This window comes from Python bivittatus, unplaced genomic scaffold (assembly GCF_059951505.1).
Source record: "Python bivittatus isolate LINGU-HERP-01145 unplaced genomic scaffold, Pbiv_v1 ctg000020_np1212, whole genome shotgun sequence".
Taxonomy (NCBI): domain Eukaryota; kingdom Metazoa; phylum Chordata; class Lepidosauria; order Squamata; family Pythonidae; genus Python; species Python bivittatus.
The window spans coordinates 76,496,966-76,514,981 of NW_028277030.1; the positions used below are offsets into that span (position 1 = coordinate 76,496,966).

Sequence of the window (18,016 nt, forward strand, 5' to 3'; positions counted from 1 at the left end):
TCATTTTCTTTTTCCTTGGGGTGATGTTCATTTCTGCTTTTTTTCTGACAGCATAACACCCTAGGAGTGGGATGCTGTCATTGTGGCTTAGAACACCTATCTTACTCACCAGCATTTTGACCCTTTGCAGCTTCTCCAAGGTTACTATCTTGGCTTCAAAGGAACATTCAGGACTTCATTGCACTAGGCACATACTTATAACTTTTGTCAGCAGGCAGATAATCATAAATGCAGCACCTTTGCAATACATCAGAGAGTCTTCACACCCTTCATTGCTTTCTACCTCTCATGATTGCTTGTGTTTATCTGAAAAGCTAAGAGACTATTATAATAAGAGCAGACATGTTGACTACACTGACCAGCTCGTCTTGAGAAAGTAAACTTTTCCAGTAGCATTCAGGAAACTGGGTATATATCAATCAAATCGTATGTGATATGAAATAACAATCCATGATGATATCTCTTGATCTTTTAAAAATGAAAATACTCTGCTTTTAGCTGTAGTGGCTCTGGAAGAGGAGTTTTTAATCTCCTCCTTGTGCTACCAAAAAAGGTTCTACTGGTATTGGGTTGAGAATTGGGTTAAGAGAGGCAGGCAGGATAGAAATACAATCTCTTAGTCACTTTTTCTTGGCAAAGGCAGTTTACAATAAGTGCCTGTGGTGGAAATCAGGTATTTAAAAAACATTAGCTGGTTTGATCCTTTTAAAAAACACTTTAAAAGCACTGTTTACAGCAGTTTTTCTCTGTTATTGGTAACCAGAGGCATCTGCAGGAGCAGCCGATGATGAAAGCAGTGCTGCACTGTCACAACACAAGCTCTGTCCCTCTTGTATTGCATTTGCATTTTGTACTGCGTGCGTGTATGAAAGGGGGGGAGCTTTCAGCCCAATGACGCAATGTTGTTTTTGCCAGGTTGATGAAAGAGCTGGATCTTGCAGAGATACCTGCCAGTAACCATTCTGAAGTGTGTTCTTTGTAATTGTGGAACCAGCCACAAAGATAACACGATCAATGTGTATTCCCTAGGAAGGAACATCATCAGGTTGTATCTATATATGGTGCCTATTCTAGGCCAAAAAGAATTCTTGGTTCCTTTCGTTATAAAACCATAGCGGGAGAAATTCCCTGATAATACATTAAACAGTGATTCACATGCATACATCATCATCATCATTATCATCATCATTATTATTATTATTACTACTACTACTACTACTACTGTCACACTCTCAGAATATAGGGGGTTTAATCAAGTAAAATCCTTTGCAAGAAGCCTTTTTATTTTAAAAGTAAGAGAAAGGATATAAAAGAGACTTTTCTTTCTAAGTTTTATTACAGATTGCTTGATTTCATTGTTATGCAATCCACTATGTGAGTCAAAAAGCATATCCAGAGTTTTCTTTCAAGCCCACCTTGTAACAGTTGGACCATTTTTTAAAATGTATGTATTCTTATTGCTTTTTAATTAATAACAAAGAAAAAGAAAGCAAAACGCAATGATAATAATGATGGAGATACATACATTGTCATAGAGAAAAAAGCATAAAACGTGCTTTACAAAAAGGTGAAAGTACGACAAAGGAAAAAAACATAGTATGATATGTCATTATAACAGTAAACACTTAAAATTCTGTATATACTTATTGATATTATTCAAGTATGTATATATTTCCGATACATTTATATGACTATCAGCTAGGCCATGTTGTATCTGGAGGCATTTCTTTGTTTTTGACGGTATAGTTTATCTTCAGAAAGAGGCCACACTGCAGCAGCTGGATGGAAAGTTTATCCAGCTGTGAAAATAGCTAATTGCATGTTTGGAAGCATTTGTTCTTTTCTACCTGCAGGCTTGCTTGTAGAAACAAGTTTGTCATTTTGGCACTGCTGTTAGTACTAAAGTTTATAAGCAGCACTTTATATCACAGTGTCTGCTGTCGTATCCTCCTTTAAGTCGGTTGATATGAATTTATACAGTAGGGTGGTATGTTGCTCTATGAAGTTGGTATGAAGTTGGTGGTACGTTGCTCTGTCTTCTACGAAGATAGAAATCATATCATTTCTGTCTTCCTCTGGTGCGAGAAGTGTTGGAATTGGCAACGCTTATGAAATCAGCATATTGTAATGCTAGTGTGTAAATTTAACAGTGTTAATATGGGTGTTAGGATTCTATAGTCCTTAAAATACTCCTAAATGACAGCTCACTACTGCCTGTGCTGGTTAAAAGTATTCCAATTTGTGGTTCAATAATCTTCGTTAAGATGAAAAAATCTTCATTTAGCGTAATTGGCTATGGGGTCAGATTTAACATCAGCTGCTAAAGCACCATTTATGTAAGACGGCATTTCCCTAGCTTAAATAGTTGCTAGATTCTTGTCAGCCCACAAAAAGCAGTAGTGACTGCTATATGTAGTTCGCTTTTGTTGATGTCATTCCAGAGATAGAGTGAAAAGATTCATGTTTCACTTGATTTTGTAACTGAAATCTGCTGGATTTGTTGGCTGTCTTTAGCTCTGTGCTTTTGATAGCAAGACTGGCTTATTTCAGTATATGCTTTTAATTGTGTATCATTGTGAAGCATTACTTACATCATTGATTTTATTGTTTGGTATCATTTTTTTTACCTGGTTCAGAAGCTCATGTTTCAATCTGTTGTTTGTCAGAAAGTTCGGTATATAATTCCTGTACCTTGTAATGTGAGGTAATGGTTGTTGTTTTTTTAAGTTATGCAAAAATTTGTATGGGATGTTGAAATGTTTGTTTCATATTTGATTATTTCTTTGATTTCAGTCCTTTACATTTTTTTCATACAAATCTTATCTTCTCTCACACTACTTCAGAATACACATTAGTCATGATTATGTCTATTAAAAGTGTGGGGCGGGTTGTTTGTTTTTTAAATGAAACATCTATTAGAAAACTCAGTTTTAACTCATTCTCCATAATTCTTCCTCCTTCCTCTCATTTTATTCAATACTAAATGTTTTCATTTAGATATGACATATAAACTCCAGCGCTTATATGTAAAAGTAATGAAGCAGAAAATTTCCCATGTCGTACTATGAGGGTTGAAAAGGGCAGCTTGGATGAGCGCAAACAGAGACTTAAAATACATGCCTTGGTAATTGGAACTACTGGAAAATCTCTGTGTTTTTTGTTTGTTTGTTTGTTTTTGAGGCCTTAGGAAGTTTTATAATATGGCTTCAGTTGTGTGTGTGTGTGTGTGTGTGTGTGTGTGTGTGTTGTAAGGATGATTATTCACAGAGATGTGATACTGTTTCCAAATTCTAGGTTTTTTGTAACTGTAATGAATTTAATCTATTGAAAAGCCTGTCATAATTCCAATCTAACCTTGTAAGTAGTCTAGAAGGATACAGTGGTCAACAGCATGGAAGGCCACAAAGAAGTCTAAAAGGACCAGAAGGGGCACACTAACCCTGCCCAGGTCCTGACAGAGGTCATCCACTAGAGCAATCAGTGTTGTTTCTGTTCTGTTAAACCTTGACTAAAAAGGGTCCAAATAAATTGTTTCTCCCAGAGCATGCCATAGCTGCATCCTGACCACTATCTCAGTAAAATTTCCCAAAATTTAGACTGGGCAATAGCCCATCCTAATAGGGCCTCTTGAGAACAAGATGCACTATAACCTCTTTCAAGGTTGCTGGCACTGCTTCCTTCGAAAGTGAGGCCCTGATGACTTACTAGCAAAATGTTGTACAAAGCACAGTGGCCAAGTGGGAGATCTACCTGATGCCAACTCTGGAAAAGAGAGTCACTAAAGAAGGCCACTGATGCAATAAGGTAGGAGAAGTCAGAGTGCTTTACTTCTATTATTGCAGTGGTGTAGGCCCAAACCTTGAGGTAATACTTGTGTTTGGCAAATTTTGTTTTTTGTTTTCCTCCACTGTCTTCCCAAGTGTTTATTTTATTTTATTTTATTTTATTTTATTTTATTTTATTTATTTGAATTTAAAGAATATGAAGATGAATTTAAAGAAGATGCTGCTTCTTCATCTGCCAGAGCTCTTTAGTAAACCAAGAAGCCACCTGGGATGAGCACACAGAGAGAGGTTGCTCATGGGCCTAACTTGCCTCCTACTAACAATGGCTAACCAGGCACACAACAGAACTACCTAGCAGAGCACTGAAAAACTCCTCGAATACCCTCTGGAGTCCATTGGGATCCATGAGTTGCCTGGGCTAGCCCTCCTAATAGCCCTCCTCACCTCAGTCTATCTCATCTGGACAGGGAAGTGATCTCATAATGACAAAGGGCTGAGGGAAATCCCCCCTCCACACATATAAATCACTTCCCTCAGAGATGAAAATGAAGTGAGATGCCAAGGCAGTGGTCACTTTGGAGGCCATGAACACCTGAGCTCTACCAAACACGGCCCCCAGGACATGGAGGTTGAAATCACCCAGCATCAGTAGATGAGGGGTCTCACTATTAGCCCAGAGACCAGTTCCAGCAGCTTAGGAAGAGATCTTGCTAGGCTGCCGGGAGGCTAGCATGCCAGCAGGATCCCTAGCTTGTCACTATGGCCTGACTTAACAGTCATGAAATGATATTCCATTCTGCCTGGAGCAGAGTTCCTGATCACAGGAAAAGAATATTTCAGGATCAGTGCCCCTCGCCCAAGCTGTGGGAATGCTGAAGGACCTGAAACCTGAGAGGGCAGATCTCAGAGAGGACAATATCCCTGCCTTTGCCCAATCAGGTTTTGATAGTACACCCAAGTCCACCTGCTCAGCCAACACAAGGTCATGGATCAGTGAAGTCTTAATGCAAATAGATCTGGAATTAGCATTAGCAACAACACTAACTGCTAGCATCTGTTAGCAACAAGACCAAGATCATAAGCAATCCAGCCACCAGAATGCAGGATTGACATTAAATTGTTGATCTCCCTTTCCAGCATCTTCCATCATATCTCCCTTGATCTGTCACAACTGAAATATATCTGTCACTATTCCCAATAATGTGGTCCATGCCCCCCCAAATATGCACACAAGCTTCCCTCCAACCACTGCAGGTGGCCAGCAGTTTGGCAGGATGACTTATGCTGCCACACTAACCGTCCTTCAATTACTCACCCTCTCTCCTACATCCCCACAAACCCAAAGGAAAGTCCTTATTATAAAAGATGATTTCTGAAGAACTGGGGATCTCCACTCCTTATTTGCTTTTTCCCTCTGGGGACAACCACTCTGTCTGTCACTCAGATGCTTCACCAAACACCACTGGACATCCAGACCTCTTTGAAGAAACATGGCAGATGACCCACAATAGGGGATCCAAGATTCCTAAGGCCCCAGCCTTTCAAGTAACAGTTCGACACCACCATACTCCAGGCTTCCAGATTCATTACAGTCTGGGCACTATGGCCCAACACTAGGGCCAAACTCTCACTGCACACAAGCATAAGACATGTAAATCAGAAAAAATGATGCTCATCCACATTCCCCTTAGTACTACCTGGATAAGAATCAACCAGTTCCTCCTTATCGTTCACTGGCCCAGAAGTACCTATAGCATCATTGACACTACCTCTTCTGATGTTCCTTCAATGTAGTCTAGAGCACGCTGCCCTGTCCCAAAATCCCAGACATTCCTCAGCCTCACCAACCACAGGAAATACCAGCACTGGTGGAATTTCTCATTTGAAGAATGTCTTCTATAAGTTTCCACACCACATCCTCCACCTGCTCAAGGCTCCACTGGCCTCCCCTATAAAATGGTGACTGCCGTGTACTCTTGATGTCTTCATGCAGCATGATTCTGTTGGCTCACATAACTCATGCTGCTGCTCATGTAGTCACTACTAGAATAACTTGACCAGTATAGCTACTGCACTAGGAAGACTACACTGCCAGAGACCAGGTTTTTTCAGCCTTTGCTGCTATTTCAGTTCAGCAGTCCATCATTGATGAGATCTTAAAGCATCTCTCTGCCCTCTCTTTGTTCTTCACTTCACAATCTGTTCCTCAAATTTCAGTCCAACTTCATCTACCTGAAACACTCTCCAATAAACCCACTTGAAAGTCCCTCCAAATATCTACTTGACATTCATTATTTTTGTAGCCACAATGACATCTTCAGCTGCAGCTTACCTAACTGTATAAGAAATAGCACACTGCAAGATGCAATCTTTAAACAAAATGCATTTTCAAATTTACACAGGAAACAAAATTCTCGGCAAAATGTGCTCATTTAGAAACATCTACTTTTAAACTTGGGAAACCTTTTCTGCAAATAGCTGTTTGCATTGGTCTTAAGAGTCTATAACATTTCTGGACTTAGCAGAAAAATTATGAAAATCAAATTAAATGTAGTTGGTAAGTTAGTGAAAATAGGGAGATGAATTAGGATTAGAAAGGTTGATTTAAAAGTGCCAGGTACTCAGTCAAATATTTTGTATCAGCAGAGAAGTAGGTGATCCAGCCATCAGGCAACACAATTAATTTGGGAGTGTTTTCCTTACTAGCAAATAAAACCTATGAACTCTGTATTAGCCAGTGGTATAGGATTGGCTCTATGTAGTAGCACCACATTCCTGGTATCAAGAAGACTGTGGATTGTGGTGTTCCATCTTGAACAGTTTACAGTTTCTTTCTTTGACACAGGGGGTAATTTAAGTGCATAAGGCGGAGTTGGATACTTTTTTCTTTCTGCTCCTGAACTTTTTATTACTTTTCAAAGTAGTTGTATTGTTTTATGTTTAAAGTTTTTTTTAATATACTATATATATTTAGATTTTTGTAGATTTTAATATTTCATGGTGACATCAAATTGTGTTTTGAAATTTGCATTGTGTTCTTGATCCCAAAACAAGAGCCTGCTCAGTAAAATGTGAAACTTCTGTTTATTTTGATGAGTAAGAATTGGGGGAAAATATATTAGGTAAAGCTTTGCTCGAAAGCCAGCTAGTTATGGTACTTATTCTAGAATGAATCTTAGCTTTTGGCAAATACCTGTCTCTCAGCCCTCACCAATTTTGGCTTCTGAAGAAGGCAGAACTTGAACTGTGATATAATGAAATCTTGATGTTCATTTGCTGTATTTGCATACTTCTTGTTAAGACTTGTGGAAGTTGATCCAATTGCTACATCACATGCTTCCTTATCAAACCTTCTCTACACTCAAAGCAGTGCTGTATTTCTTGCTCAGTAAAAACAAACAAAATCTGCATGTTGAAATTATTTGAAGCACTTTTTGATTTCCGGGGAAGAAATGGCAGTCTAAAGATGGCTCTGTGAAAAGTGGAGCTGATGACCATGGTGGAATGAAGAGCTAGCAAGTAGACCAGCTCTTCGATAATTCCTCTCTGGACAAGGAGAGGACTTGAGATCACCCACAAGTGCTCCAGACAGCAGTCTCTGGTGGGTTTAGAGCTCTGGGAGACAAGGGAATAGCCACGTTGCTCAAACTGTAGTTGGTGCCTTTGAAAGGACACTAAGTTTACATACTTCCTTTCTAATCACTTTCAGAAATTGCATGTTAACTGCTTTTCAGCTATTAGGATCAACATGTTTTATAGCACTGGGTGACTTTTCTTCAATCGATGGCTGGTGTGGGTCTTCCGGGCTGTGTGGCCGTGGTCTTGAAGTCTTGTTTCCTAACGTTTCGCCAGCACCTGTGACCGGCATCTTCAGAGTGCAGGAGCACAGACAGGAGCAGTTCTCTCTGTGCCCAGGAGATTTTCTTCAATCCTTAGTGAAAGAAGTGTTAACTACAAGTTTAAGAACTTAAAAAAAAAAATGGAATAAACAGCAAAAGGGTGATTGAAACTTTGATTTCAGAAAGTTACAAAAGGACAAAGGTCCAGATAAAATTGAAATAAGATCTTGGAATTAATTATAAAGAATCCCTCCCATGGGAAAATGGTTTTGTTTTGATTTAAAAAAAAAATAAGAGAAGACTTTAAAAATTGGACACTAGAGGGAACTAGAAGGAACTAAAGATTACAATTAAGGAGAAGAATACTCAAACTCAACTTACAATCACAGAATGAAGCAAAATATTTTAACACTGGACTTACTAATATTTTAATTGTGAGCGGCCCAGGGTCATCCTCTGGGGGAGATGGGTGGCATAGAAATTTAATAAATAAATAAATAAATAAATAAAGAATATTGAAGAATATTTTTGAACAATGAACCCAGAAGTTAATTTTAATAGTGTCTGCCTCTATAGATAGACTGTGTCTAAAAGATGCTGTTAAAGAGGAACAAGTTCTACGTGACAGGATTGAGACTGATTTGAAAGTGGATTTAAAAATGACAGGCTACAAGAATGACATGGAAAAAGATGTTACACTGGACATACAAAAGAAACCGGCTGATGTCTTAATAATTAAAAAGGATATTCAAACAACAAACCAAGAGAGTGACCTGGATAATTTTCCTATACTGGATTTACAAAAGAGGCTTGTTAAAGTTTTGAAGAATTTTAGGAGAAGAGACAAAGAAAAAATGAAATCAAGTTTTACGACATTATTTGAAGGGTCTTGTGATGGAATGGTTTGATGAAGGCCGCACTCAGGGAGATAAGCATTTCCTTAGCCCCCCAGCAGGAACGTGGGATGGTTAAGAAGATGAGACTGGCACCACCCTAAGGAATTCACGGAGTTTTGGCTTGCTGGCTTGGGAAGTTTAGATTCAGTTTGGAGAGATTGATGTCAGGTTCAGCCCAAAGAACTCCATGAGAAAGTACAGATACAGTTCTGTTGCATTTATTAGCTTCCACCTCCAAGACAGAATCTCTCCAGACTGAATCTAAACTTCCCAAGCCAGCAAGCCAAAACACCATGAATTCCTTAGGGTGGTGCCAGTCTCATCTTCTTAACCTTCCCACGCTCCTGCTGGGGGCTAAGGAAATGCTTATCTCCCTGACCGCGGCCTTCATCAAACCATTCCATCACATGCCTAAAGATCAAGTTTGTTAGAAGTAAAAGGAAGGAATATAAAGCTGGTTTGTTTGATCAAGGCTAAAATGGATATCTTGTTATCTCTAGTAACCCTTAATGGACTTTTGCTGACATCAGGACTGAAATGACGAGGTTTTATGTATTTGTTTATAGATAAGAGATGGGATATGGGAAGAAGAGATCATTTGTTGTATTTTAAGAGAAGGTGATAAGTTACTAAAATTGTTTATACTTGTGATGAAGACGGGAAGTCACTTCTTTATATATTTTCTCTTTTTTTACTGTATTCTTATTTTTTTTTCTTTCTTTTTTCTTTTTCTTTTTCTTCCTCTTTCTCTTTTTCCTTTTTTTTTCTTTTCTGTACCTTCTACTTTTTATTCTTTTAGGTTTTTTTCAATGTTTATGTTATAATTCTTAATGAAATTACTTTTTAAAAAAAGAAATTATTTGCAGCCCTTTTGACAATGGCTTAAATTTCAGTAAGATGTGTGCCATATTCACTGAGGCAAATTCAAAGCTATGTTAAAGTAACTCTTTAACACAAGGGAAGTCAGCATTCCACAATTTCAGTGCCACTTTTATGAAGTTTACACATTAAAAGTCTACCTGTGGACCTTCTGATTTTCATTCAGAAGCTCTTGTGCCATCACCTTTATTAAGCAGAATAGGGTTCCTCTAGGGTGTTTTTTATTATTTACCAACCCGTGTTTTTTTGAATGGAATCCTAATGCTTAGTTTTTGCAAAGAACACTGTGGCTTTTTAGTTGCGAGGACAAGAGAAGTTGCTCACACTGTAAACAAGAGAAAGAGAGAGAGAGTAGAATCTGGATTTTGTTAGCACAGGATGCAGCTGGTCTTTCCCTAAGAGGATTTGGAGAGGAGGGAAGAATTTGCTCTACCTTCCCTCCACAATGGTATCCACTGTGCATAGTAAATCTTACTTGTTTATAGCCAGCTTAGGTAATCAAAGTATCTCTTTAAAAAGATGAAAGGTAATGTGAATTAACATAGATCTTATCTAAGGTAAAATCACCTCTAGCACAATCCCTTTCTTTTAAGTTCTGAATAAATTCAACAAAGCCAAATATTTGCTACTCAGAAGCCAGGGAACAAAATTATTTTTCAGTGCACAACAGGATCTGCTATCTCATGGTGTGCAGATTGAGCTGCAGGGTCTGGTAAAATGCTCCTTCTCTTTTATTTCTCTGACACTCAGTAGAGGCCTAAATGAGCCAGATTCTGCACAACTGCAGAGCTGTTCTCTTCCTCGTCTGGCTGTTTTATGTCATTGGAGGTGGGATGGACAGGAGACAAAAGTGTGTCGAAGAACCTTAGTAGTGTTCCTATTGCTTTTCCAGCTGGAAAGTTAGCTTGACTTAATGAAGGAAGAGGAAGCTGCATACATCTGTTTTCTATGGAACTTTGCTCTGGCGAGAGAATGAAGAATCTCTAACGTTATTTTTGCTAATGTTTTTGTTACTGTGATGGCTTCTACTGAGCTGACATTTTCAACTCAGAAGAAAAGAGCACCAAACTTCATGTTCATAAGTTGCTTTATTTCCTTCTCTCAAAATCAATGACAGTAAGCTAATTACAAATTTCAGAGGAATGTGCATCTGTTTCCCTTGATGTGAGCAAAGGTAACAGGGAAATTATAAACTTCTTTGACTGAGTTAGGTTTGGGACTGTATGTAGGTTGAAAATTTTCTGAAGCTATAGGTCACACATAGCTATGTACTTGCCCATCCTTTCTAGTCTCCCCTTGCACTGATCATGGTTTTACAGCCCATTCACAGGAGCAGCAAACCAAGTCTTGGTTTTTTAAACAATCGGTTGAAAATTACTTATATGTTTGAGCTGGTCAATGACCATAATAAAGTACTACTACTACTTATATGCATTCACATCCTTCCCTCTTCCACACTGTTTGTTACTAGCTCTTCATTATCAGTTGATTGTGGCTTTTGGTGCAGGATGCTCATTCCTTTGTTACAACTATTGCAATACTTGGAGTTATGTTCTTTAACTCTGGTTCTCTCCCACTCTGTCTTTCTAATTTCTTTCATGTGGTTTGTAAATAAATGGAAGGGATACCATCTGAAAGGCAACACAAATGGGATTGCAGCAAATTGTACTTGGAGAAATACCAACCTTTCCCTTAGGAGAAAAGCTATAAATCTCCTTTTCCTTTAGGAATCACAAGGAAGAAGAAGTTTTGCAGAAGACAAGATAGAAGTATGTAAGAACATAAGAATAGCCCCGCTGGGTCAAGCGAAAGCCATCTTTGTCTACTGTTTTGTTTCTCAGCATGGCCAACAAAATACTTTTGGGGTGCTCACAAGCAGGAGAAGGAAACTATCCCTCTTCTGCCATGGTTTTCTTGCATCTGATGTGTGGAGACATGCTTCCTCTAACCTGGAATTGGGTCCTCAGAACTAGTGGTCCTTGAAAGACCTGTCCTCTGTGAATTTGTCCAATTGCTTTTTAATGCCATCCACATTAGTGGCCATTATCATGTCTTGTGGTTGATTATTCACTATATGAAAAAAAGCTTCCTGTTGCCTGTTCTAAATATGTTCCACTTACTTCCATTGGATGATACCTGGTTCTAGAGTTTTGAGAGAAAAATGATTCCCTGCCCACTTTCTATATGCCATGCGTAATTTTATATATCTTGATCATGTCCCCATTCAGTCACATTTTTTCCTAAGGTAAAGAATCCCCAGTGTTGTGCCTTTCTCTCATAAAACATGTGTTCAAGCCCCCAATCATTTTGGTTACAGTCTTCAGTGCTTTTTCCAGTTTTATTATATCCTTTTTCAGATGTGGCAGCCAGAACTATACGTAGTTTCCCACGCTGGAGAAGCAGACTTAGATTGCTACACCAAGGGGATGCAGATGTTAACAGGGATGTTTATCTCTTCACTTCTGCTCATTACTTTTGTTTCCAGTTTACAACACTGTGCAGTATACTGAGCCATCTAGTGTTCCCATAGTAGATTGCGTAGAAAACAAAAAGATAATGGAAACATTATGGCAAGAGTTTGGCAATGCTTCCAAAATAACATATGACTGCTAGTGATGTCTCATCCAATGGAATGGCCACTTTCGGCGATCCAGTGTAGGCTTGTGGGGTGTGGTGGCTAAGGTATTGAACTAAGGCCAAGAAGATCCAGGTTCAAGTCCATTGTGAGTCATGGAAGCTCAGTGGCTAGCTTTGAGCCAATCCTTCTCTCTCTGCCCAGCCTACATCACAGGGTTGTTTAGGACAAATATTGGAGGGGGGAATGCTATGCATGCCACTTGAGCTCCTAGAGGGAAGGTGGGGTGTAAATCTAATAAATAAAATGAAATTGTGAATTTATACTTTTATACCACACTAGTGTTTTCTAGCCAATTCCTGGAGGCATCTGAATTGAGACAATTTGATGGTTTCTTCATCCCTGTCCTATTCTGTTTTTCTTTTGCTTCCTTGCTGCTTGTCAACACTGCCACACTTGTGTGTTTCACTAACTTGACATCTGTTCTGTTTCAGGAGAAATCTGATGCCAGCTCCACATCCCTACAGCTGCAATCCCAGATTGAAGTAAGCACAATGGATTCAATTCTTTATTTTTGTTCCTGCATCAATCAGATAATAAAGCTTTTAGTTGTTCAGCCTCAACTCAAAGCAATGAATCTTCTCTTCCAGGAATCCCTTGGCTTTAGTAGTATAGCATCCACACCAGAAACAGAAAGAAAGTAAGTAGGCATTTATACTTCTGCTTTACATTTTGCAATAATTACTATTTCATATCAAAGTTTTTTTTATTTCTACGTGACCACATCACAACAGTCAATAAGCAGCACGGTTTTCTTTCTCTGCCACCAGTGTGTTTTTCCCCTATTTTACACAGTTTATATTTTCTTGTCACTTTCTATTTTTTAAAAAAATAAATGTATGTTCGAATAACAAGATTGATAGAATGAAAAATTATTGATTTTACACTACGCAAGGAATAATGTAACTTCTCTGGTGGGAAAAATAGTGCAGGAAAATAGCAGCTTAGGTCCCTCAGATCTGCTTCAGAGTTTTGTAGATAAACCCAACCTCTAAATTTCATAAATAGTTCAAAAATAGTTGTGAGAAGATGGGCACATAGAGGTATGATTTCCCTATTACCATAGGAAGTGCCCTCCAAGTACTTACACAATAGCATATCATTTGAGAAAGGCAAGTCATTCCAAAGTCCCAGAGCTTATGAGTATTTGAAGCCCAGCTGAAAGTTGAGTGGACAAAGGAGATATGATGAGAGATTTGACCTGGCCCGCCTTACCAAGACCTGGTTTGGCACAGAGGGGGGTGTTCCTCTCTCCGAAATGTTCCCTCCAGGGTTTCAAGTGTGGTACCAGCTGCGACTCTGGGGCAGGGGTGGTGGGTGGCTATTGTTATAGTCTGTAGTGACCTTTAGGGGCACTGACCCGAACATAGCCGTGAGCGAGGCTCTCTTTGTGAATTGGGTCTCAGGGATCAATTGGTCTTGCTGCTTGCCTACATTCCTCCCTGTGGGATGGCAGCAATCCTGCCAAAGCTCCTGTACTCCGTGGCAGAGTTGGCAGTGGAGTTCCCCAGGCTTATGGCTCTGGGAGAATTCAATCTGCCTTCTCTGGACCTGGAGTCAGAGGTGGCCTGGGTATTCATGGCTACCATGGCAGCCATGAACCTGGTCCAGGTTATTGCTGGCCCAACTCACAGTGGGGGTCGTACATTGGATCTGGTCTTTGTCTCGGGGCAGTAGCAAGGTGATATGGGGTTAGAGGACATTAACATCAGTCCCTTACCATGGACAGATTACTCCCTCTTGGCCCTGGAGTTCTCTGCAGCTGCCCCCCACCGCAGGGAGGTTGGGCCTATTCAATCGGTCCATCCCAGGTGACTGACAGATCCAGTAGAGTTTCAGAGAGCAAATCCCTCTTGTGTGCCAACTGCGCCTATTCCTGGACCGGGAGGCATTGCTCACAGTCACTCATGCCTTAGTCACCTCTCATTTGGATTACTACAATGCGCTGGACATGGGACTGCCCTTGAAGACCATCTGAAAGCTGCAACTGGTCCAGATACCTGAGGGTATCTGCCTGTCCTACTAGGTTAGATAGGGTCAGTGCTCTCCAGGTCTCCTCCCTTAAAAGTTGCCATCTGATGGGACCTCAGAGGTGTGCCTTCTTGGTGGCCACTCCAGTCTTTTGAAATAGCCTCCCACCAGAGATCCCTCTGATCTCTACCCTTCTAGGCTTTTGGAGGACTGTGAAGACCTGGCTCTCCCCCCAAGCATTGAGCTAGGATGGGGGGTTCAGCTATGAGGATGTATGGTCTGGCCCCTGAGGGGAGGGGTACCTTTATTTTTAGCTATGTTTTATGGATTATTGTGTGCTGCCTAGAGTCATTGTATGAGTTAGGCGGCCATATAAGTCCAGTCAAGAAAGGAAGGAAGGAAGCAAGCAAGCCTGCACTCATCAAATCTGACAGCTTGATTCATTGCTGCTAGCCTCAGACCCCCCCGACAGGCACCAGTGCCTCATCAGTCCAGCCAGTTACATGCAATAGAAGCTTGAATAATCTGCTTGCAGTAGCAACAGTCCCAGAATTCGTCTTGCTTTTTTCCTTCTTACAAACCGTGTAGGATTCTTTTATACTTTTTGTCTAATATAAGTAATATTCCCTTGATAGCCAGGTTCAATACCAGCTGGAGAGTTAAGTCCGAAAGAAAACAGGGTGCAGAGGGGCTTTAGCTTCCAGAGTTTTGAAGCAAAATAAAAATTAAAAACGCAATATCCTAATTTTCTTTAGTATTATTTATTGCCTTATATTTCAATGCACATTCTTCAAGGGGTACTTTACTTTAATGCCATCTTCAGAGGTTCAGCAAAGATAAAGTTGGCAGATATTAGAGAGGAGGACTTCTCGGTGGTAACTCTACCAATGAAATTTCCTCCTAAGCCTAAATCACTCACTAGAACAGTGTTTCTCAACCTTAGCAACTTTCAGATGTGTGGGCTTCAACTTCCAGAATTCCCCAGCCAGCCATGCTGCACTAGAGGCATTGGCAGAATGTTCTGGTTCCATTGTGTACAACATATTTATTCTCTCTGGTTTTCTGCTGAGATTTTATAGTATTTGCTACTGGTATATTTGAAATTGTACTTTATTTTAACCGACTTACTTAAAATTGCTTACATTTAGCAGTTTGATAGCAAATTGCATTGTTACCTTTAAAAGACCATAGTTCACAAAGCAACTAAGAAATGTAATTAATTACCCCTGAAAAAATTAATTCAATAAAGTAGGAAATGTAAGTTACCTTAAAAGAATAAAGCAAAAGGTGACCATACAACACATTTATGAGGTTAAAAATGAGAATTAGGTTTATCTCTCTTTCTTCACCTGAATGGTTTCCTTGAGGTGGGGGCTTTGTTGATAACTAGGGCTGTGGGTTGCATCTTATATTTGGAATTGAATCCAAGCAGTCAGCTATTTGTAAGTGCAGGATTTCATCAGTAAAATAGGTAAAGCCACCAGCAAACACACTGTTGAAAACTAGTTTTCTTAGTTTCTGTTGTCATAGAGAAAATTGTCTAGGAGCAGCGGAATCACTTGAGAAGCACACAAATGGCTTGCCATGTGACATAGTCAAACTTTAGATCACATTTCAAGTATTATCCGTGCCATTCTTATTTGTATTAAACAAGTGATGAAGCCCAAGGCATTAAAACTTCAGTCTTTGACTAAAGAATCAACCTCTGACTCATTCTCCTAATTTCTAACTGAAGGCTGTATTGCAGAGTAATTAATAATGAGTACTCACACTCCTTCCTAAGACATTGTGTCACTAATTAAAACTTAAGAAAGTATTGATGAGTAACTGATCTGTATGAAGAGCCCTGTGAGACATATAGGCTCATCAGGTTTAAATATCCCCTGTCACATAGGAAAAGGAAATTGTGATCTGATTTTAGCAATCAAAGGGCATGTGATGAAGACTGGTAACATTTCTTTGTACCCTGGTTTGCAGTAACTCTTCCAAGCATGTTTTGCCCAGCCAAAGGCATGGCCAGTATTGGTTGGTACTCAGTTGGGGAAAAAGGTGATCAGGCAGAAAAATTGTGGAGAAGTGTGATAGGGAAAGTTTTCTTCTCTCGTTCCTTCTTTGTAATTATGATAACTTCACCTGGAATGTTTGAAGCTTTCATCCTGCGCTTGAGTCTTGTCACTTTCCATAAACCCAGTAATTTTTTTAGTGAAGATCTCCTTTAGCTTGAATATTCTTAAACCATATTGATACCTTGTCTAGACCTCTTTAACGTCTTTGCTTTTTGCCATCATGTACTGAATGGCTTCTGCTGTAACAGAGTATGTATCACAAGCACAGTATGTATCTAAGCAATATGTGTATAAGGTATTATAACTTGAAGCAGTACTAATCACTGAACTTCAAATAATGTATAAACTATTTGTTTAGGAAAAAAAGGTAATTACAGACAGATTTAAAGATGGAGTGAAACCAGCAGTCACTGACTGTTTATCATGGCCCTTACAAGAGAGACTTGGAATATATAGCATTTTGTTTTAAAATGCTTTTATTCTCATTGCATTAATAAATTATGTGAAACTTCAAAGTTGTGATTTAGCAAAAATGCAAGAGATATCTGTATGGTATTTTTGTTGGTAAAAATTTATGTTCCTTTTATATGTTTGAAATCATGTAACTGTTGTAGAAAATTTTAACAGCTGTTCCACTAAATTCTTCAAGGCTAGAGTAAAGCTAATGAGAAGAGTAAGATGAGTTTTGAGACACTGGAAGGGAAAACATCTCTCCCAAAGGTTTGACCTTTTCATCGTGGTGCCCCAAAGCATAGCTAATTCTGGATCAGCAGTACAATTTTCAGAATGTCTCTAAAACCAAGAATATCTTGTATACTGTAGGTTATAGCAGGTTACTGTATTGGGACACTGGCAGTGAGTTGGATTTAAAGACTCAGGTGCGTCCTGCCAAGTTTGTTTCACAGACTTTATTTCAGCTGCACTGAGATGATTAAATAGGGGTTGGAATGTTGGTTATTTGAAAGGCATGTGTGTTTGTCCATAGTGGTAGCCAAAAAAGAAAAAAAAAAACCTGAGTTTTCCTGTGCTCTGCCACTGAAGATAGATAAGACTGCCATACCCTGTGGGGTTACAGGTAGCACATCTGTGCATTTCAAAATAAGGGCTCTGCCCTATTTAGAGTGGCTGACATCTGTTCAAAGCCCGTGAGAATTTAGTTGGTGGTTTTGGTCCAATTTCCATTGGGCAAATACCACAAAATCTACCATAACATTTGGTATTAGACTAAGGGAAATCTTAACTGCCGACTGTGAAGTGTTGCTAAATAGTCATACCAACTAAATTGCCTAGAATAGTGGAACATTCAGAAATGGAGAAAAGTGGATCACTTGTATTGCAAGCTCCCATTCCTATAATAACTGTCCCTTCCAAAAATGAAGGACACCTTCATCTTACTTTCTATGGGTATCTCTTTTGAATGGATGTAACAGTTGACACGAGTAGGGTGGTTCTATGTTTTGGGCTATGGAAGAAAACTGGAGAACTCCCCCATGTTGATGGCAGATGAAATGCTGCTTGCCCCTGCCAAGCATAAAGTCAAGGATGTCTAGTTTCTCCTTTGGCTACTTTGGACTCAGTGGCAGCTGTCCTGGAATTGTTTATTCAGGCCATAAAGGGAGAGGTCTAGTAAGCATGTTTTGGCAGGAAATCAGGTCAAAGAAAATCAAGCCTCCTCCTGCATCCTGTGTTTCATCCTGTTTTTAGCAGGACACAGATTTTCTATTTCTAGGGATATACCACTATTGAAGAGGAAGATATTGCTTATATTATCAGAACTACTGTTTGTTTTAATCTTTCTAAAGCAAGCTAGGATCCCAGATTAAAGTTGAAAAGGCAGTTTCATGGTTGACATGGTTCTTGATGTAGTCTTTCTGTGTTTTCTGAATGTGAAGCTATACAGTGTACAGATCATCTTCATCCCTTCATTGATCCAATTTTTCATAAG

General features: G+C 39.4%; 1 protein-coding gene across 4 annotated transcripts in view; it reads left to right on the plus strand.

Moving 5' to 3' along the window:
- Window positions 1-18,016, plus strand: part of LOC103054560 (SAM and SH3 domain-containing protein 1) — a 604,492-nt gene that overhangs the window by 519,131 nt on the left and 67,345 nt on the right. For all 4 annotated transcript variants that reach the window (XM_088141819.1, XM_088141817.1, XM_088141828.1 and 1 more), the window contains exons 3-4: window positions 12,469-12,519; window positions 12,625-12,674. In XM_088141819.1, coding sequence (XP_087997945.1) covers window positions 12,469-12,519; window positions 12,625-12,674 — 101 coding nt within the window. The remainder of the gene's footprint in view (window positions 1-12,468; window positions 12,520-12,624; window positions 12,675-18,016) is intronic.